Source organism: Salvelinus fontinalis, chromosome 23, assembly GCF_029448725.1.
Source record: "Salvelinus fontinalis isolate EN_2023a chromosome 23, ASM2944872v1, whole genome shotgun sequence".
Lineage (NCBI taxonomy): Eukaryota > Metazoa > Chordata > Actinopteri > Salmoniformes > Salmonidae > Salvelinus > Salvelinus fontinalis.
This window is the reverse complement of record NC_074687.1, coordinates 32,347,296-32,369,552: the sequence shown is the minus strand read 5'-3', so window position 1 is coordinate 32,369,552 and position 22,257 is coordinate 32,347,296. Positions and strand designations below refer to the sequence as shown.

At 43.9% G+C, this 22,257-nt stretch overlaps 1 protein-coding gene across 4 annotated transcripts in view; it reads right to left on the bottom strand.

Moving 5' to 3' along the window:
• Positions 1–22,257, bottom strand: part of LOC129821152 (pleckstrin homology domain-containing family M member 3-like) — a 51,140-nt gene extending 28,883 nt beyond the window's left edge. The window contains exons 1-4 of one of the 4 annotated variants that reach the window (XM_055878490.1): positions 22,170–22,257; positions 19,363–20,398; positions 5,884–6,127; positions 4,875–5,662 (exon numbers count right to left, since the gene is read on the bottom strand). In XM_055878490.1, coding sequence (XP_055734465.1) covers positions 4,875–5,662; positions 5,884–6,127; positions 19,363–19,873 — 1,543 coding nt within the window. In that variant the 5' untranslated portion in view covers positions 19,874–20,398; positions 22,170–22,257. Of the gene's footprint in view, positions 1–4,874; positions 5,663–5,883; positions 6,128–19,362; positions 20,399–20,632; positions 20,907–22,169 lie in introns of those variants that run through there. The other 3 variants (XM_055878489.1, XM_055878492.1, XM_055878491.1) reach the window with 3 other exon arrangements.

The window sequence follows — 22,257 nt, the reverse complement described above, 5'->3', positions numbered from 1 at the left end:
CCAAAATATACGCTTGTTTTCTCCAATGTTTGTAAACATTGTAGATGTAAACATAAACTGTATAGCCTCATATCAAAATTATTGTTTTAACCATGTTATCAAGGATGGTCAGTCCTTGCATCCCTTGCTCTGTCTATTATTCTGAGAGTCATTACATTTCTCCAGTCCCATCCCTCAGGTTTTTACCAAAACAGAGGCGGGGTGCACATTCTGTTATTGTTTCGTCTGTGGATTTTCCCTTTAAACAGCTGCATATTAGCAAGATATCAAAGTGTCACCAACAAAAAGGTAAACAATAGGCCTATAGCAAAAGCAGCATATGTCATTCATTTTTCAAATGTAAATAGCACTTTTCAGGTGCGCTCAAAGCATGCCATTCCATAAGGGCAGCATTTATTTTTCAACTCGAATCAATGAGCCCAATCAGTCCTCCATGACAACAAAATCATAAACAGAGTAGGGCTGGATAATAAGTCCTTAGTTTTGGGGTTATACTCAGGTAAAACAATTTGGCTAATCTATACTTCCATATTTCCAAGTCCTATTCTTGAAGATCAAGGGGTGTAACATGTATTGGAATGACTGGAATTCTGATAGATTTTGGTTTTTAATGTAAAGATATCATTTAATTGTATTATTATATGTAGTAGAAAGCGATGGGTTAGAAGAAGACTACATAACCAACCCATAAAGTAAAATTTAACATCTATATATGACCAGCTATGTAATCTTTAACATTGATTTATCCTGCAATAGATGTCGTTCAATTGGTAACATACATGTTTGTCTTCTAAAAGTATGTTATCAGATTACGTTACTGAGTTTGGGTAATTTAAAAGTTACGTTACTGATTACAATTTTGGACAAGTAACTAGTAACGGATTACATAAAAAAATAAAAATAAATACCCAAACCTGAATATAGTGCATTCACATAGTAGTATCCATTTGACCAGTGACAATCTTATAGATGCATTTAGGTCACAGTTCAATATTCATCAATAACTGATTTAAAAAAAAATTGTGTTCAGCCAGGCCCAGAATTGTTTTGGGAATTTTGTTTCTGGTTCATGTGAATACAGATGTAAGATCTTAATTTGACCCTTTCTCACAGCAGGAACATATAATGTGAAAATGTTAATTATTGTGTGGATTATAATGAACGGATATTTTTTATAGGGGTTGATATATTTTTAGTTAAGGTAAATCAAGTCTGATATTTTAATGTGGAAATTACAAACTTTAGAAGCATTTTTTTAACCTAGAATACACTACAAGTTTTCTGCAATAACAGGGTGATCAAATTAAGACCCTTCATCTGAAGCTTTGAGACGCAATGCCAAAACTCCTCATTACAGGCCGCTGTTCTAACAAGGATAATTTGACTTCACTTTCGGGTCAAAAGAACAGCCGAAAAAGAAATGGTAAAGCACATGAGATTTGAGTCAGATTCTCCTCCCCAATCTGTCCTTAATGACATGTACTCTTAGATTCTCCACCCAGCACAGCCAGAAGACGACTGGCCACCCCTCAGAGACTGGCTCCTCTCTAGGTTTCTTCCTCGGTTCCTACCTTTCTAGGGAGTTTTTCCTAGACACCGTGTTTCTACAGCTGCATTGCTTGCTGTTTGGGGTTTTAGGCTGGGTTTCTATATAGCACTTTGTGACATCTGCTGAAGTAAAAGGGGCTTCATAAATACATTTGATGATTTGGCTAGCACAGGGAAGAGCAGGGCAAGACAGGGGGAATGAAGGCAAGAAGATTCAACTCAAGGATTGTTTTTGGTTGTTTTGTTGCATTTTTTTGCCTATTGTGCTCTGGCCTCTTTACAAATTCCTAGACCATTAAGTTGCTGAGGTCTGATGGGTAATTAGTAGACACCAGAGCCCAGTTGAAAAGAGGGTGCACATGCTCCCTCAACCTTCCCCCCAGAATCACACACACAGGAGGAGGCGGGGCCAATCCACCATCCATCATCTATACTTTATGGGGGCTAACAAATTGGTGCCAGAGGGTGTCGGCCGGTGGGGAGGTGGGGGACAGAAGAGGCACAGGGTGCTCAATCACAGCCCCCAAATAGACAGAGGGGCGAAGGCTACAGTAATGGGGACCCCTGAACCCCCACGCACCCCTCCTACACTCCCTGGCCATTGTGCTCTCTGTCAGACCCAACAATGGTAACTTCCCCTCTCTCCCACTCTCCTCTCTTTCTCCCACTCTCTCACTTTCCCTCTATTTGCCTGTTGTCCTCACCCCTCCTCATCGCGCATCCCCTAATCCCCCTAACAGAGCCGTGGAGGCCAGGGATATTTGTTTAGGGAAAAGCCATTAAACTGTAATACAACAGGCTGGCTCCTGACTCTCCATCCAAAGCTAAGTGACTGACAAGAACAAGCAGTCAAAGGGAAACTGGCACTCTACCAAGGAGCCAGGCAAGGGGATTGGGGAGGGCGGGAAGAGCTAGAGAGAGGAAAAAGCGAGCGAGAGCATGAGAGAGAGAGAGAGAGAGGGAGATAGAGGGGGGACAGAGGGAGAGAATGAGCCAGAGAGAAAGAGTAGAGTTCAGTGAACACAGTGACAGCATGAGAGACTGCGCGAGTCTGAATGAACGAGAAAGAGAGAAAGGAGAAATAGGGAGAGAAAGAGAGCGCATAATTAAAGGGTTTTGTGAACAGAGCATGGGACAAGCTGTATCCAGCTGTTATTCTCTGCTTGTGTCTCATTCAAACAGGTCTGCAGCCCGAGCAAAAAGAGCCCCTGTATCAAACAATTAGCTTCCGCATTGACGATAGCATCCCAGCCTCCCGGGCGCCTGTCTTTGATTATAAAAAATGATTTTTTCCCCTCTGCTTTATGCCGGCCAATTATCGTCAGGTGCCCGCTCCCCTTGTTCAGTGGCCCTTTCAGACGGCATGCATTAATAGAGCGCTGGTTACAGAAGAGAAGGAGGAAACCACCTCATTCATCCCCTTTTAGTGAGCACAGATTTCACACCCAGAAAGACCAAACACAGAGCCGCCATGGCTCCATTTACTGAGCTGTCAGACAGAAGAGAGGGCTATCTGGTAGTGAGATATCAGTTATGGTCCACTGAGGCTTAGGGAACGGAACAGATGTAATGGTGGCGACATCTCTAAGGGGAACTATGAACTGTAGCTACCTCTCTATAACTCCTACAAACATACAGGTCAGGTCATAAGCCTAGTAAATACAAAAACTGCTGCAGCCAGCCAGTGTGTGTGTGTGTGTGTGTGTGTGTGTGTGTGTGTGTGTGTGTGTGTGTGTGTGTGTGTGTGTGTGTGTGTGTGTGTGTGTGTGTGTGAGAAAGGTGGTTATTTGGGGAGGGGGGGGGTCTGTGACCCCCAGTGGTGTAACAGGTGACTGGTCTAAGCTCAAAGGACTGGTGGCTGTGGGTGAGAGCCCCAGACACCTTGATCCCCAGCCGTCTCCCAGCTGCCCTTATGAAGCCCTCCACAACAAAGCTGCTTTGCCAACAAAGGTAACGCCACCGCACAGGACTCTGGGTAATGCCATGTCATCGTGCAGTGAAAAATAAAGAGAAACAAAATAGGGGCTCATAAAATAGGAACTCATAAAATTACAGACGACAAAAAATCTGTTGGTCTACCAAGTGTTCCATTGGAGGGATGCTGTTTGTCTGTCTGTTTGTGTTTGTTTTGTTGGAGGGAAAGCGGCAGTGACTGGGTGTATTGATACATCATCCAAAGTGTAATTAATAACTTCACCATGCTCAAAGGGATATTCAATGACTGTTTTTATTTTTACTCATCTACCAATAGGTGCCCTTCTTTGCGAGGCATTGGAAAACCTCCCTGGTCTTTGTGGTTGAATCTGTGTTTGAAATTCACTGTTCGACTGAGGGACCTTATAGACAATTGTATGTGTGGGGTACAGAGATGAGTTAGTCATAAAGAAAACTATGTTAAACGCCATTATTGCACACAGATGGAGTCCATGGAACTTATTAAGCACATTTTTACTCCTGAACTTATTTAGGATTGCCATAACAAAGGGGGTTGAATACTTATTGACTCAAGACATTTAAACTTAAAAAAAAAAAACTTGGAACAAATTTTGGAAAATCATAATTCCACTTCGACCTTAAGGGGTATTGTGTGTAAGCCAGTGACTAAATACCTCAATTTAATCCATTTTAAATTCAGACTATAATATAACACAATTTGGAAAAAGTAAAGGGGTGTGAATACTTTCTGAAGGCACTGGAGATAGGATTGAGAGATACAAAGCCTATATTGCACCATCTGACAGTCATTAGCTAGCTACCCTCACGGGAGTATGCATCCAGTTAACAAGTAGGCCTCTTGAACACACTCATTAGCAGACTGAGATTGTGTAATGCATCTGTTTGCAGAGCACTACTGAAGTATGCTGTCTCTTTCTGTAGTAATATCAATAGATTTTTGAGTAATGACAGTGGTTACTCCTTGAGTCAATATAAAGCCACGGTTTTGATGGATTATGTTGTAAAAAATATTTCCATAAAGAGTAGAGATATGTAGATGAACCAGTGATGTGACAGATAATATTTTTGGAACTTTAGTGAAGAATGTGTCACTTTAGTGTCTGTGTAAAAAAATATTTTACGGGGGTTTATATTTTACACGTGTGCAAGTGTGTATTAACATGCATGTGTGAATTCGATTTTTTAAATTTAACCTTTGTTAGGGAAATGTGCTTTTAGCGATCCCAACTCCCCCTGAGAGACCCTGGGAGTGTGGGGTCACGGCCAGGGTCAGTCATTATCAACGGCGAACCTGGAGCAATTAGGGGTAAGTGTCTTTCTCAGGCTGACCGTGTGTGTGTGTCTGTGTGGTAACAGGAGGAGGTCTCTACCTGCACACCTGAAGCTCTGGGTGGTCAGGCCCTTCTCCACAGCCAGGCAGGTGAGGATACTGAGGAAGCTGGTGGTGACTGACTGTCTCTTGGCCCTCTGGGCATCCCTCTGCTTCCTCTCCCTGGAGGGCTTGGTCCTCAGCAGCACCCCCGTCCCCATCGACACTGCACCTGGCTGGGCCTGGCTGGAGCCCTGACCCTCCTCCCCCTGGGGCCTCTGGGCCGCCACGGCCGTCAGCAGGGCCTCCATCCAGTCCTGGGCCTTGAGTTGGCTCTCAGCCCGCAGACGGAGCACCTCTCTGGGGAAGACTGCCTGGAAACGGGCGGCGCTGGCCCCCTCGACCTCGTCCCTCTGCACGACCAGGCAGGAGGCCAGCGGGTAGTGGAGGACAGGTTCGGACACAGGCCCCCGGCCCTCGGTTGGGAAGGCCTGCAGCGTGGAACGACTCAGCACGAAGGTGAAGGCCCTCCAGTTGTTGAGGTCAGTCTGCTGGTGGAGCAGACCCACCTTGAGGACATCAGCACAGTGCTTGGTGAACAGGGGCAGAGCCGTGGGCCGGGCTGGGGGGAGATGCGAGGTATGAGGGGTCAGGGCAGCCTCAGCAGGACCAATGGGGTCTGGTCTGGTGTCGAGACCTCCAGAGGAGATGGATGACGACGGGGATAAGACTGGAGGCGCCTCTGCCTGTTTGTGGGCGGGCCGGGCAGCCAATACTCTCTCCCAGATCTGCCTCCTCCAGTCTAGCGCCTCCCACTGGCAGGCAGCACGTAACTGCAGGCGGGTGGAGCTGTTGAAGATGAGGTCAGTGAGTGGTCTATTAAAACATGTTATGAGAGAAATAGCTTCAATTGCAACTCATGTTTATGTGATTGACCATTGACTCAAACAATCTTTGATTTATTTTATTTAACCTTTATTTATCCAGGAAGTTCCGTTGAGGTTAGAAGACCTATTTTAGGAAGGAGACCTGGCAAGAGGTCTCCTAAGAGTTGAGCACCGTTATTTTACCTGTTGAAGAAGAGGGCCTGGAGGACTCGTCCGTCCTGTGGTGGCTGGGGCTGGCTAACCCCCTGGCAGTGGGACAGGGAGTAGGCGGTGCAGAGCTGGCGGTTACCACTGCTGTCCAGGCTGTAGAGACGCAGCTCACAGGGGGTCAGCTCTAGGTGGCAGATGCTCCAACGACCCTTCTGACCCTCACGATGCTCCAGGGAGCCCTGCTTCACCACACTGCCGCTGCTGCTGTCCTTATGAGCTGGAACAAACACAACATAAATTCAGCAACAGGATCATCTGCAGAAAACACTATTTGATATACAGCAAAACACCAGTGGTGGAAAAAGTACCCAATTGTCATACTTCAGTAAAAGCAAAGATACCTTATTAGAAAATGACTAAAGTAAAAGTGATAATCACCCAGGAAAATACTACTTGAGTAAAAGTCTAAAAGTATTTGGTTTTAAATATACTTAAGTATCAAAAGTAAAAGTATAAATAATTTCAAATTCCTTATATTAAGCAAACCAGGCGGCACCATTTTACAGATAGCCAGGGGCGCACTTCAAAACGTAGACATCTTTACAAACTAACAATTTGTGTTTATAATGAGTCCGCCAGATCAGAGGCAGTAGGGATGATCAGGTATATTCTCTTGGTAAGTGTGTCAATTTTACATTTTTACTGTCCTGCTAGGCATTCAAAATGTAACAACTACTTTTGGGTGTCAAGGAAAATGTATGGATTATAAAGTTAATTATTTTCTTTAAGAATGTAATGAAGTAAAGTAAAAGTTGTCAAAAATATCAATTGTAAAGTACAGATAGCCAAAAAAACTACTTAAGTAGTACTTGAAAGTATTTTTACCCCACTGCTAAACACATATGCTAGAACTACATTTATTAGGCCTTACTTGTTATATAGAACAATGTATAGCCTACTGGAAGAGGTTACATGTAGAAGCTAACTGCCTTAGAAAGATTCAGAGGGCAGACAAAAGAACAGCGACTATCTGATTGTAAATGGGTGCAGGCCCTTCCAATGGGCTATGCTATTACCACTCACAGAATGTCTCTGCAGCAATTTCATCTTATTATCTGCTCATTGGATCAATAACACTGGTCTCCATTCAACAGTCAGCAGTGTGCTCTTGGCTAATATACCGCGTAGGACATTCATTCTCCCATCATTAAGGACACATCTTCAAACCGCAGCCTAAAATTCTCAACTTATTAAACAACTCAAATGCGACACATTACTAAGTGCAGGGGCAAACTTCTAACTGCCTAGCCTATTCTGGGTCAGCTTGCTTAGCCAGCGTTTTCACTAAATGAATTAGGCTACCATGCAACTCCCACCATTTGAGGGCCACAAGTCTGATAGCACTTTTGACACGTTATTTATCGGAGCTAAACACAGATGCTCAGGTCTGAACGTGAGAGATTATATTTTGGTTTGTGATAGCAACTAGCACAGTTAGCTTTGAAAGTCCTTCCTGTGAGGTCAGCAGGAAGAAACAGCATTGTTTCCCAGAACGCTGTGCAAACACAGAGAACCAGGAGAAACTCACTTATCTGGGGCACACCCTCTCTCTGCCCTTCCTCCCTCCATCCGTTTCTTTTACACACTCCTTTCTTTATCTCTTTTCCTTTCCATTCCTCCTTTTTGCATCTCATCTCTCAGCTTCCTGTTCAGTGGTCATGGTGGATTTTGACTTGTGCTGTGGCTGCACGTAGAGTGTAGAAGGGCAGACGTGTCTCCACCTACCAGTGGCCCAGGAGCATTGCTGAAGCCAAATAGCATTGCACGTAAATAGAAATGTCTGAGACATATAGGAGCCACTTTCCTTATCTGTAGTGCTCCAGCATACACTAGTTGTCATTGGAGCACAACTCGCAGCCTTGACGTATACTTGTTTTTATCCTTATCAGAAATTATGTTATACCAGGGTTAACAGGTGGGTGTAATCCTTGACCAATCAATGATAATAACTGATAAGCAGCTGACCAAAAAATAAAAAATATGACTGGAGTTCAGTTCAATGTATCTTGTACTATACTGTTATGTAGCCTACCTGCTGTTTCACTCCCCTTTAAAACCCAATAGGCTCTGACCCAACCTACTCCCTGTTCTCCTCTGTCAATCGAGGGTGGCAAAATGAGGCTGTGGGTCTGTAGGCTAATTTGTCTACGTTTGTCAGACGGAGAGAGCAGATGCCAGAAGCCCGGGACAGACGACCAGACGGCCGGGCCAGTTGGCCGCTGTGCTTTGTCCTTCGGGAGCCCCTCAGGCAAAGGTTGGGGGTGCTAGGGGGCTCGCCTGTCCCCCTGGGCTTCAAAGGCTCCTGTGAGCACGTGGGTGCGGTGTAGGTCACTGTTCATTTCACGCTACAAAGGAGGCGAGGCGCACGGACATGACTCAATTAGTAGAGTCGCAGTCGGCGCTTTGCTTTGCTGGGCCTGGTCAACCAGCAGCATCCTAGCCCTACACGGCCCTACACTTCCACTGGATTGAACTGGCTGTCCTGGCCTGGCCCTGCATGGCCGTTAGTGCCACCTGATGCGATAGCATTGCTAAAACGTCACAGGGACTTAACATTAACGTGATGTGAATGGTCTGGCCCAGAGGCAGGTGAGGAGAGGACATCTTGTTATGAACTCATTGTTGGTGTCTGAGCCATCAGTTCATATTATACTCAACTCAAAACTGTGTAGTTTAGCTGTACCTTGTTCCTTAGTGATAGTATAATAGATTCACTAGATGAACTCGGCTAGCCTAATAAGATGGGAAAATACTTCTAGAAACGAGGCTAAATGTGGTTCAAATGGGCAATGGTCCCTTTCCTTCCTTCTTTCTTGACTACTGAGGTAAATGAAGGTGGTGGTTGGGTGTCCCATCCATCTTACTGCACAAAAACACTGACAGACAAGGTGTCACTTTGAGTCTTGCACTTGCATGCTAAAATACTCCTTAGGGACCAATAAATATGTAAATGCAGCCAGGAGCCTGATTGAGATTCAGCCTCCGCTCGACAGTCGCCACGCTCGGTGGAGTGTGGAGCAGAATTAAGAGGTGAGACACACACACACACTGTTCAATTACTACACCACCGCTTGTGTGCCGTGACATCATGCTCCAGTAACACTGTGAGACATGAACAAGCTAACGTTACGCCACGCAGCCTTGGGCCCCAACAGCCTGAAATCAAAACTGACATTCTGTAAAACCACCAACACGTAGCTAACGCTTGCCTCAGTCCTGCAGCTAAAACGCTGAAATAGGATATCAGTCCATCCAGAGCTGTAATCACACTAAAGCAGCTGCCTTAAGGCTTACATGGGGACGTGACAATAAACACTGTACATGGGCTAGGGTGTAATTTGGGGGGGGGGGGGTTGTACCAGGAATAGGGAGTACCGGTTAGGCTGCCAAAGTCCAGACAGAATTGCTAGAGCAGTCACTCTTACTGTAATGACTGACTGCCACACCCAGACAGACCAAGGACAGCCAATCACAACAGAACAAGTGCCATTTTATAACTTTGGCCTTTAGAGACGAGATGTTTTACCAATGGACCCCCTGGTGAATCCTGGACACCATAACCAGGACAGACAGACTCAAAGAGAACAGAAAGGAATTATGTGTTTCCAGTAAGGAAAACATCCCAAACATACATATATATTATTAGTGTTCTATTTAATTCGCTGGTTCCTAGTTAAAACGAACAAAAATATAAAACGCAACATGCATACATTTCTAAGATTTTACTGAGTTACAGTTCATATAAGGAAATCAGTCAATTTAAATAAATTCAGTAGGCCCTAATCTATGGACTTAACATGACTGGGAATACAGATATGCATCTGTTGGTCACATAATAGACACCTTTAAAAAAAGTAGGGGCATGGAACAGCAAACCAGTCAGTATCTTGTGTAACCATCATTTACCTCATGCAGCTCGACACATCTCCTTCACATAGAGCTGATCAGGCTGTTGATTGTGGCCTGTGGAATGTTGTCCCACTTCTCTTCAATGGCTGTGCAAAGTTGCTGGTTATTGGTGGGAATTGAAACACGCTGTTGTACACGTCAATCCAGAGCATCCCAAACATGCTCAATGGGTGACATGTCTGGTGAGTATGCAGGCCATGGAAGAACTGGGATATTTTCAGCTTCCAGAAATTGTGTGCAGATCCTTGCAACATGGGACTGTGCATTATCATGCTTAAACATGAGGTGATGGTGGCGGATGAATGGCAAGACAATGGGCCTCAGGATCTTGTCACGGTATCTCTGTGCATTCAAATTGCCATTGATAAAATGCTATTTTTTCCCATTGTCCGTAGCTTATGCTTGCCCATACCATAACTCCACCACCACCATGGGGCACTATGTTCACAACGTTGACATCAGCAAACCGCTCGCCCACACGAAGCCATCCACACTGTCTGCCATCTGCCCTGTACAGTTGAAACCTGGGATTCATCCATGAAGAGCACACTTCTCTAGCGTGCCAGTCAGTGGAGGCTCCTCAGAGGAGGAAGGGGAGGACCATCCTACTCAGTGAAATTTCATAAAAATAAAAATTGTGAAACACTAAAAAAGTTTTCCTTTTTAGATACAACTATACAAAATATATATGTCACCAAATAATTTATTAAAACATACTGTTTTTAATGGTCTATAGTAACTTCAACTGCACTCTCTGGGGTAGCATCATGGTGTAGCCGGAGAACAGCTAGCTTCTGTCTTCCTCTGGATACATTGACTTCAATACAAAACCTAGGAGGCTCAAAGGCCTTACCCCCTTCCATAGACATACATGGTAATTATGACCACTTCTGGAGGACAACCTCAAACCAATTAAAACCTTTGCAGTATGAACTGACATGTTGTCCATCCAATCATAGGATTAGGACCAGAGAACAAACCTGGTGTTTTGTATTGGGGTTGTGCCGCAAAGCATTATGGTGGGTTCTATGTATTGAGAAGCTTGGTGGATGCCAACCGCTGTTAAACCTCATCAAAGAAGATGAAGAGAAGCTTGGTGACATTATTGGATAGATGAAAAGTGATAGTTGAACTTTTTGGTTATTATTCCATTCAAATTAGTTTCTTCAAATTACAGGAGTGAGATTATACATTGTTTTCTTGGTTTTAGAACTTTATTTTTGTGTCCAGTTTGCAAGGCAAATTGAAATAAATTGTACTAACTTCAGTAGCAAGTAGCAGTAGCTAGCTAGCTATCTACCAGCTCCAGTGTGCCGTTTTTGCCGCCAACTATGGAACGCCGTTTGGGTGTTTGCTATGGATATTGCTGGCCTTGCCTGCTTTTTGGAAAGTCTGTGCCTTGGGCGAAAGAGGGTACAAAGACCTGAAGAACATTAATCGTTCAGCTAAACGGCAAAACAAAAGCAAGGTGCATATAAATGGCCGCATCAGATTCAAGCTTCTGGGGAAAAGTTGCATCGATCATGACAAAGGTTTGCGTATTCAAACTGCGCAACACAACGATAAAGTAAGAAGGAACAGGAATGTTCTCAAGCGGCTTATCAACACCACTGCGTTTTGGGGCATTGGCTTTTAAAAGGACACGACGAGAGGGAAAGTTCCGCTAACAAGTGCAACTACAATGAACTTGCAGTGGTAATTGCACGTTACGATGCTTTACTTGCTGAACACATGGAACGTTCTGTCTTTTCTAGGATGTCAAATCAATTCCGAATGATTTGATAGCTTCCATCGCATCATCCATTAAAAGTTAGATTAAAGAAAGAGGTGGACGCTGCGTATTTTTTCGCACGCGCTCAAGTACATGTTCCACTTTCTTCCGGTATTTATTTAGAAATATAACTCAATCAATCCGGACAGACCCAAGCAAAAACGTATTACACAAATGTTTTACGGGTTGAAAACGAGACTATTTCTTCAGTCTGATCAACAGTAGGCTACTAATAAGAGCAGCTGCATACAGCCTACGTGCGCTGTCCATTTGGTCAGGGTAACTAAGGAGAAAATGTGAATGTGATCCAATTTGGTTTATATTCAAAATGTGGCTGGCTAGGCTGCCTATTCGTTTTCAATCCCAAATTGTTAACTGGAATTAATCAATCAACATAATAGTGATGACAGATGTGAGTCATTTTGTTTATTTTTTTACAAGGCCAGTTACATAGAACTGCAAGCAAGCTCAGCCCTGTGAGTGCTATTTATTGTCTATCAGTTGTTGTCTCTGTCTGGGTAGAGTTTGCTCATCTAGTCTAACTATAATTCATATGACCAAGTATAATGTTGCTGCAGTTGGACAGGGTTTTCACCCCCCAGGGGCCAGGAGTTTTTAAAAACCATGTGACCTGATTAGGAAAAACTGGTCCCATCATAGCTCTTACATTTTTACAACGGATTAATCACTGTCACACCTTATAGGGTCTCAAGTTTTCCTGGTTAGGTTAACAGATAAGGAAAAACTCTGGGCCCCAGGGGGTAAAAATCGCCCCGCCACTCTGGGACCTATGGAGCCACCAGTCTGCTTGCAGTTGTCAGTTATGTGGATGAACAGGGCATTATTCAGGAATGTTTCTTGGGCAACTTTGATGTGTCAAGTGGGTGAGATGCGCAGTCTGTGTTTAACTTAATGGAGAAACTTGCTGTTCAAACCTATGGTGCAGCTGTAATGGAATGTACAGTTGAAGTCGGAAGTTTACATACACTTAAGTTGGAGTCATTAAAACTCGTTTTTCAACCACTCCACAAATTTCTTGTGAACAAACTATAGTTTTGGCAAGTCGGCTGGGACATCTACTTTGTGCATGATGCAAAAAAAAAATCCAACAAATGTTTACAGACAGATTATTTCACTGTATAGCCATTCCAGTGGGTCAGAAATGTACATACACTAAGTTGACTGTGCCTTTAAACAGCTTGGAAAATTCCATAAAATTATGTCATGGCTTTAGAAGCTTCTGATTGACTCAAATTATGTCAATTAGCTTATTGGAGGTGTACCCATGGATGTATTTCAAGGCCTACCTTCAAACTCAGTGCATCTTTGCTTGACAACATGGGAAAATCAAAATAAATCAGCCAAGACCTCAGAAAAAAAATTGTAGACCTCCACAAGTCTGGTTCATCCTTGGGAGCAATTTCCAAATGCCTGAAGGTACCACGTTCATCTGTACAAACAATAGTACGCAAGTATAAACACCATGGGACCACGCAGCCGTCATACTGCTCAGGAAGGAGACTCGTTCGTCTCCTAGAGATGAACGTACTTTGGTGCGAAAAGTGCAAATCAATCACAGAACAACAGTCCTATATTGACATAACCTGAAAGACCGCTCAGCAAGGAAGAAGCCACTGCTCCAAAAGCGCAATAAAAAAGCCAGACTACGGTTTGCAACTGCACATGGGGACATAGATCGTACTTTTTGGAGAAATGTCCTCTGGTCTGATGAAATAAAAATAGAACTGTTTGGCCATATTGACCATCGTTATGTTTGGAGGAAAAAGGGGGATGCTTACAAGCCAAAGAACACCATCCCAACCGTGAAGCACGGGGGTAAGCAGTGGCCTGAAGATTGAAATGGGACATGACACTTTCTAGCGGACCAAACTAATGCACAGTACACTGTGGCCTGAGCCAGTTATCACTGTTGTTTTCTATTCTTTTTAAAAACGTAAAATAAATAAGTATCTTTATAACAAACTTACATCTGTTCATTTTGAAGTGATGAACCCATCAGTCAATTTCACATGAAGTCACCAAAGCCAGACATGGCGTCATGTTGTGGGGGTGCTTTGCTGCAGGAGTGACTGGTGCACTTCACAAAATAGATGGCTTCATGAGGAAGAAAAATTATGTGGATATATTGAAGCAACATCTCAAGACATCAGTCAGGAAGTTAAAGCTTGGTCGCAAATGGGTCTTCCAAATGGACAATGACCCCAAGCATACTTCCAAAGTTGTGGCAAAATGTCTTCAGGACAACAAAGTCAAGGTATTGGAGTGGCCATCACAAAGCCCTGACCTCAATCCTATAGAAAATGTGTGCGAGCAAGGAGGCCTACAAACCTGACTCAGTTACACCAGCTCAGTCAGGAGGAATGGGCCAAAATTCACCCAACTTATTGTGGGAAGCTTGTGGAAGGCTACCTGAAACGTTTTACCCAAGTTAAACAATTTAAAGGCAGTACTACCAAATACTAATTGAGTTTATGTAAACTTCTGACCCACTGGGAATGTGATGAAAGAAATAAAAGCTGAAATAAATAATTCTCTCTACTATTATTCTGACATTTCACATTCTTAAAATAAAGTGGTGATCCTAACTGACCTAAGACAATTTTTACTAAGTTTAAATGTCAGGAATTGTGAAAAACTGAGTTTAAATGTATTTGGCTAAGGTGTATGTAAACTTCCGACTTCAACTGTATCTGCTATTTGTATTTCCAACTAAGTCCTCTCCTGTTCCCTGATTAAGAGGTGATGACCACTCCACACTACTACCATTGTCAACTCTGTCCTGACATGAACTGAAGCCACGTCTCATGTGCCCGCTCATCAACTGGCACATTGAACGTTTCCTCTCCAATCACTGAGTCACCCTATCAATTCTCTCTCATTACTGTATATAGTCAATCACATACACAATTACATTATTACACATTGATTTTACTTGCTTGGACAAACTCATTCTTAACTCTTTAGTCTAACTGTGTGGTGTGTTTTGTTATTGTTTGTCTTCCCAGTCAACCCCTGAAGTTAAGCCTCTGTGTTACCTCAACTCCTGCCTCATACCCTCATTCAATCACTGCTGTGATCCCTACCCAACACTAATTAGCCCTCTCATTACCATTCCCAATAACAAAGACATTTATAGTACAATATTAAATGCTTTAGGTTAAAATAATTACTTTGATGATTTTTGAAACACACTTTGACGTCTCTGTGCGTCCCGTGCCTGTACTGTAGATCTCCCATCCTCCTCAATTTTTCAAGTCACCAGCCTCCACTGGTGCCAGTGGCTATCGAAGGTGAGCATTTGCCCTCTGAAGTCGGTTACGACCGTCTGCGGTTGAGGCCAGTTGGACGTACTGCCAAATTCTCTAAAATGATGTTGGAGTCGGCTTATGGTAGAGAAATTAATGTTCCATTCTCTGGCAACAGCTCTGGTGGACATTCCTGCAGTCAGCATGCTAATTGCACTCTCCCTCAAAACTTGAGGCATCTGTAGCGTTGTGTGACAAAACTGCACATTTTAGAGTGGCCTTTTATTGTCCCCAGCACAATGTGCATCTGTGTAATGATCATGCTGTTTAATCAGGTTCTTGATATGCCACACTTGTCAGGTGGATGGATTATCTTTCCAAAGGAAAAATGCTCACTAACAGAGAAGTAAACAAATTGGTGCACAACATTTTAGAGAAATAAGCTTTTTGTGCATATGAACATTTTCTGGATTTTTTTTATTTCAGCTCATGCATGAAACATGGGACCGACACGTTGCATTTATATTTTTGTTCCGTGTTGATGAAAAGCCAACAGAACTGAGAGATTCATTAGATGAGGTTAACCAATTGAAAGACCAATTAACAGCTAGGCTATACATTCAAATCCCAGAAGTACATGTCTAGTCTAATGTCTTAAACAAAAATATAAAACCTTAACGAGTAGATTGGTAAATTAAGTAAAATCCCTACAGCACTATAACACTGACAGCTGAAGGTCGCTGTGAAGCCCACTCTCTCACTGGCTAGCTTCTGGCCATGCTGAAATCAACAGATCCATCAGCATTAGTGTGTGAGTGTTGCTGCTGAGGAAATCAGTAAATATCACCCCACAGGGACTCTGCAGGAGTACGTGGGCTGGGGTCTTTATGAGGGAACGTTTACCGCTGGCAGTGTGAAAGGGAGGAAGCATTCTTGCATGCCAGTGGCACCAAAGCCTCCTTTCCCTGTTGCATCTAATGTGACAACAACTGCAGTGGATCCCCATTTTATTCACATTATTCAAGATGGTGGGGATTTCATGGTTTTCTCTTATCAATTAAACAGTTCTGCTTAGGTTTGTTCTAAGAAGAGACAGCCTGGGCCTCCCGAGTGGTGCAGTGCTAGCTGTGTCACTAGAGATCCTGGTTTGAGTCCAGGCTCTGTCGCAGCCGGCCGCGACCGGGAGACCCATGGGGTGGCACACAATTGCCCTATCGTCGTCCGGGTTAGGCCGGCAGGGATATTCTTGTCCCATCGCGTACTAGCGACTCCTGTGGTGGGCCGGGCGCAGTGCACGCTGACACTCACCAGGTGTACGGTGTTTCCTCCGACACATTGGTGCGGCTGGCTTCCGGGTTAAGCGGGCATTGTGTCAAGAAACAGTGCGGCTTGGTTGGGTTGTGTTTCGGAGGACGCACGGCTCTCGACCTTCGCATCTCCCGAGTACGTACGGGAGTTGCAGCGATGGGGCAAGATTATAATTGGATACCACGAAATTGGGGAGAGAAAGGGGGTAAAAGTGCACCTAGGGGCCTACCTACACAGTAAACACATAATCAAATGTCATGGAAATATGTTGTACAGGACAAGCGAGAATACAATTAGGCCTACATAAAAGCATTGCCAACTATAATGACTGGCAAACAGCAGTATCTGTTCGGATGCTAAGTGCTGTTGAATGCAGCCCATGATTTTACTATCCTCTTGTGAAGCCTAACTATCCATCCCTCTTCCCTGCCTAGAGCCAACTAATGTCTTTTCAGTCGTATGCTAATCCCTCCTAATATGAGGGATAATTGGGCCTCTCTCTTTCTCCTAATTTGAGTACATTTGGTGACAGAATTACATATTATGGTCTCTCCCTAAACAAATACAAACAAGCAGACTAAACAACATGCATCAGGGAGGTTCGAATTATTCACCACATTATCTATCCTGTTGCCTAGTCACTTTACCCCTTCCTATACAGTACCAGTCAAACGTTTGGTCACACCTACTCATTCCAGGTTTTTTTATTATTTTTATTTTTTACATTGTATAATAGTGAAAACATCAAAACTATGAAATAACATATGGAATCATGTAGTAAACAAAAGTGTTAAATCTAAATATTTTATATTTGAGATTCTTCTAGTAGCCACCGTTTGCCTTGATGACAGCTTTGCACACTCTTGCCATTCTATCAACCAGCTTCACCTAGAATGCTTTCTAACAGTCTTGAAGGAGTTCCCACACATGCCTTAGCTCTTGTTGGCTGCTTATCCTTCACTCTGCGGTCAAACTCATCCCAAACCATCTCAATTGGGTTGAGGTCGGGTGATTGTGGAGGCCAGGTCATCTGATGCAACACCCCATCACTCTCCTTCTTGGTCAAATAGCCCTTACACAGCACAGCCCTTCCATCATTGTCCTGTTGAAAAAAAAATTATAGTCCCACTAAGCCCAAACCAGATGGAATGGCATATCGCTGCAGAATGCTGTGGTAGCCATGCTGGTTAAGTGTGCCTTGAATTCTAAATAAATCACAGACCATCCCACCTCCTCCTCCATGCTTCACGATGGGAACCACAGATGCGGAGATCACCTACTCTGCATCACAAGGACACAGCGGTTGGACTCATCAGACCAAAGGACAGATTTCCACCGGTCTAATGTCCATTGCTCATTTCTTGGCCCAAGCAAGTCTCCATCCCTCTGGTGTCCTTTAGTAGTGGTTTCTTTGCAGTAATTTGAACACGAAGGCCTTATTCACACAGTCTCCTCTGAACAGTTGATGTTGAGATGTGTCTGTTACTTGAACTCTGAAGTAACTATTTGGGCTGCAATTTCTGAGTCTGGTAACTCTAATGAACATATCCTCTGCGGCGGAGGTTACTCTGTGTCTTCCTTTCCTGTGGCGGTCCTCATGAGAGCCAGTTCCATCATAGCACTTGATGGTTATTGCGACTGCACTTGAAGAAACTTTAAAAGTTCTTGAAATTTTCCGGATTGACTGACCTTCATGTCTTAAAGTAATGATGGACTGTCATTTCTCTTTGCTTATTTGAGCTGTTCCTGCCATAATATGGACTTGGTCTTTTACCAAATAGGGCTATCCTCTGTATACCACCTCTACCTTCTCACAACACAACTGACTGGCTCAAACGCATTAAGAAGGAAAGAAATTCCACAAATTAACTTTTAACTAGGCACACCTGTTAATTGAAATGAATTCCAGGTGACTTCCTCATGAAGCTGGTAGAGAGACTGCCAAGAGTGTGCAAAGCTGTCATCGAGCAAAAAAGGGTGGCTACTTTGAAGAATCTCAAATATATTTAAATTTGTTTCACACATTGTCTTCACTATTATTCTACAATGTAGAAAATAGTAAAAATGAAGAACCTTGGAATGAGTAGGTGTGTCCAAACTTGACTGGTACTGTATGTACAGTACATACTGTAGCTACCTCAATTACCTCATACCCCTAAACCGACTGGTACTCTCTGTATTTAGCCATGTTATTTTCTACTCCCTACATATAGCCATGTTATTTTTTACTAATTATTCACTGTGCATTTATTCCTCATCACTTTCTATTTTGTTATATATCTTTAACTCTGCATTGTTGGAAATGGACCCGTAAGTAAGCATTTCACTGTTAGTCTACACCTGTTGTCTATGAAGCATGTGACAAATAACATTTGATTTATTTGATCCTGAGTGGCCATTGCTGTGTTCCAGAAGAATACAATACTGGCTGCTGTATGCAGTACAGCTGTGTCATAGCCTAGGCCTATTTGTTTTCTCTAGGACGCTGAAATTATCTTCATTTAGACAAAAGTGGAAACTAGTCCTAACCTTAATCTAGTCTCTGACACAGCAAGGAAAAGTACATGTCATTATAGCATAAGCCTATTTATCACATTTTTAATAGATTTAAAGCTCAGACACTAGCATTGATTTTAGTTTCAAACTAGGGCTGTGAAGGTCTTGGAATTTGAGGTTGCGGTAATTAGCCAGGGCAATGTACACGGTCACTGACATAATCGTGGGAGGGGGGTTGGCGTATTATAGGAATAAGAGTCTGTAAACATGCATTGTATAAAAGAAAGTCCACTCATCAAGTGGCATAGTCTATAGGCTAGCGCTTCTACACCCCCGCGCATCTAACGTTAGCGGTTTAGCTGCTGGATCATCAAATGACCGTTGGAAAGAGGAGATGTTGACAGTTTAATAGACAGACTTAGTTAGCAAAACAATTGCTTATAATTGTTAGCTAATAATACCGCTAATAGGTCAAGTTTATCTATATGAAAATATATTTATTAAAAACGTTTTTCAATTTTTTTTATGTAGGCCTATTTTTAAATGGTTTTGACAGTTATTTTATTTTCATGACTGTCTTCCTCCATAACCATCACACGGTTATTCAATTACCGTCACAGCCCTATTATTAACTAATAATACATAAGCTGTGTGTCCTTATCAGCGAACCAAAGAAGGACATACTCTTCCTTCCTGCCTTACCTTCTTCTCTCTGGTCGTTGAGAGCAATGTTCTTCAGCATGTTCTTGTCCACAGCAGGCAGGCCATTAGTGTTGTCTGTGTAGGACGGCCGGTAGTTGACATCAGAACGTGAGCGGTTGTGGCCTTTCTTAAAGGCGGTGTTGGAGGAATTAGAGGTGGTGTTGTTGGTGTCCTTGGTGTGGGCAGCCAGGTCGTTGGTGGAACGAGCACGACTCCTTTTCCCCTGCCTCAGAGCCAGCACACTGAAGGCAGAGGGCTGGTCAGCCCAGGCCACGTTACGGGGGGACACCTCAGTCCCCTGCTCCCTGGCCAGCAGGCCCCAAACCCCGCTAGAGCTCAGCTTCCCCAGGGCTGCAGACATCTCCTGCAGCTTGGGGTGTTGTTGCCTGGGCTGCCGGAACCCATCCCCACCCTGGCAGTGGCTTTGGCCTCCACCCCCATCCAGGCAGTGTAGGAAGTCCTCAGTGGCCTCCAGGGCAGGACTAATGTCCTCCACCTCCAGCCCTTCCATGGTGCTCCTGGGGTGGGTCCCTCCGAGAGGCTGTTAGGGCAGGCGGGGTGGTCTTCTATGGGGCTGGATGGTCCTCTATGGGGTGGGGTGGTCCTCAATGGGGCAGGGTGGCTCTGGAACTTGCAGCCGGAGCATCTGCCGCCTGAGCCTCAGAGGGAGGCAGTCTGAGCGGATGGTGTTCCTCGAGGGCAGGAAGCTCCTTCCAGGACAACAATCCCTCTTTAACACAGCTCTGTTAATCAACTAGCTAGAGGCGGACGATCCTATTGAGTTAATGCTAGAGATTGGCACAGTAAGAGGAGTAGGTCTGGCCTTTGCCAGAAATTCTCATGGCACAGTTTTGGGTGGCACTGTTTTTCTTACACAGGCCGATACACACACACACACACTTGAAGAACTGACGTGCTGTGTGTTTGTGTGTGAGTGAGAGAGAGAGAGCTTTCACATGAATCCACATATGGATGTGTGTAACAAAGAAGAATGCTCCTCCTCCACATTGGGTGATGATGTCAATATGAAGATTCACTGTGTCATGGAAAAGAGGGAACAAAAAAAAGGAAGTATGTCAGGGTTGATTATTGGACAGTAAGAAACACAGAACAGGGTCAACATCAGTTAGGTTTAGCACTGAACGAGGCTTAGCAAGCTTCACATTTCCCATTATAATAGAACATGCACATTATCCTGACAGATAGCCTAAAAATAGTTAAACACTCACTACCAACAATCTTAACTCATTGTAAATCAATCTGAACCTACCCTCAATCATCAGCTAAAAAGGGTCTCAAATGGACGTCTCCTCAAAGTCAGACTCATCATCAGACGCTCCCTCAAATGTTTGGATCATCCCAGTTTGAGGGAGTAAATGGAATAGTCCAACACACAGCCAACCTGTGCCTCAGGCATGGACCAACCTGGTTGGAGCGGGGTTCCCTTTCATCTGCCCAGCCAGTTTAGCCTCTCACTGTCAGGGTTTGTTGTTATTTTTCTCTTCCTCCCCGATGCAACCTCTGACTCCTCATCCATCGCTACCTCTCTCTCTCTCTCTCTCACGGACAGGCCCATCGATTTTCCCTGCCTCCCTCCCTTGCCCCTTCTGGCTCAGGGTCTTTCACTTTCTTCCAGTAATGAATTATTTAGAGGGCATTACATCACCATTAGCCAATCGCTGGACGGCATACAGTCAGTACTTCACTTAGAAAGGGTGATGTGGAGGAAGGGGGTGATGGTGGGGAGGTGGATGGATCAGAGAGCAGGCAGGCCAGATGAGGCTGTGCTTAGGAATGTTATCTCCGTGACAACAACCCTGGCCAGAGGCTGGGGAAGGTTGTGACTCCAGCTTCAGCAGCTATCGGACTCAATCTCTCTTCAGCAATGACCTCACTGCATCTAATGAAACACTATGTCAACATGGCTATGTACTGTATGCTCATAGAAAACTAACATCCAGACAATCATCCTGCACTAAAGAGTATGCCCAACACCAGGAAAACATATTCAACCATCCCCAAGAGCAAACGGTAAAAAGGGAAACACAAATCATGACATTTGACATGAGTGACCTTGACTCAAAAAGGCTTGGTTGCATGTAATGTGTTAAGTGCATGACTGTCTGAGGCTAGCAGCACCCCCAGCAGCTGAGTCACGACTGTGTCCTCACCTTCCCAGCAGACCACCCTGTGTGACACAGAAGCACACAGTGCCTCCTCACTGACTTTTTATATCCCTCTCACACAGCAGGCATTGCATCCCCCCTTAGGGTATCAAGCATAAGCATTTCGCTACACTCGCAATAACATCTGCTAACCATGTGTATGTGACCAATACATTTTGATTTAGGGCAGTAGCTAGCATCAGTGTGTCTGTCTGTAAGCATGAACATATAGTCTATAGCTAGAGAGACTATGCACTTCTTTGTTGAGTGGTTCACTGACATAACTAGTTAGCAAGCCCCAAATTAGCACAGAATATTAGACCACTTCCAACATTCGTCATTGAAACAATAATTAGATAGCTTGTAGAGTTTGCCTAACGGTACCAATCTAGATAAACGACTCAGCTAGCTAGCAGGTGTGAACGTCCATCCTCTACTGTAACTAGCTAACTTAGCAAGCTAGCTAACGTTAGCTAGCCTCCATCCTTGAACAATGTCATTTTGATAGCAGGGGTAAAACCATCTACACGCGCAAATATTTATCAATATTTGTTAATATTGTATTTCAAAAACAACATAAAGCTAGCTAAATACCCACATGTACGGTTCCGAGAAAAAACAAATATATAAATCGTGACTCACCTGAATCTGTTTACAAATATGTAATTTTCTGGTCCGTCAGCGAAAACGTTCACCGGATGGAACTGATAGTTCCGTCATTAAATGTTCC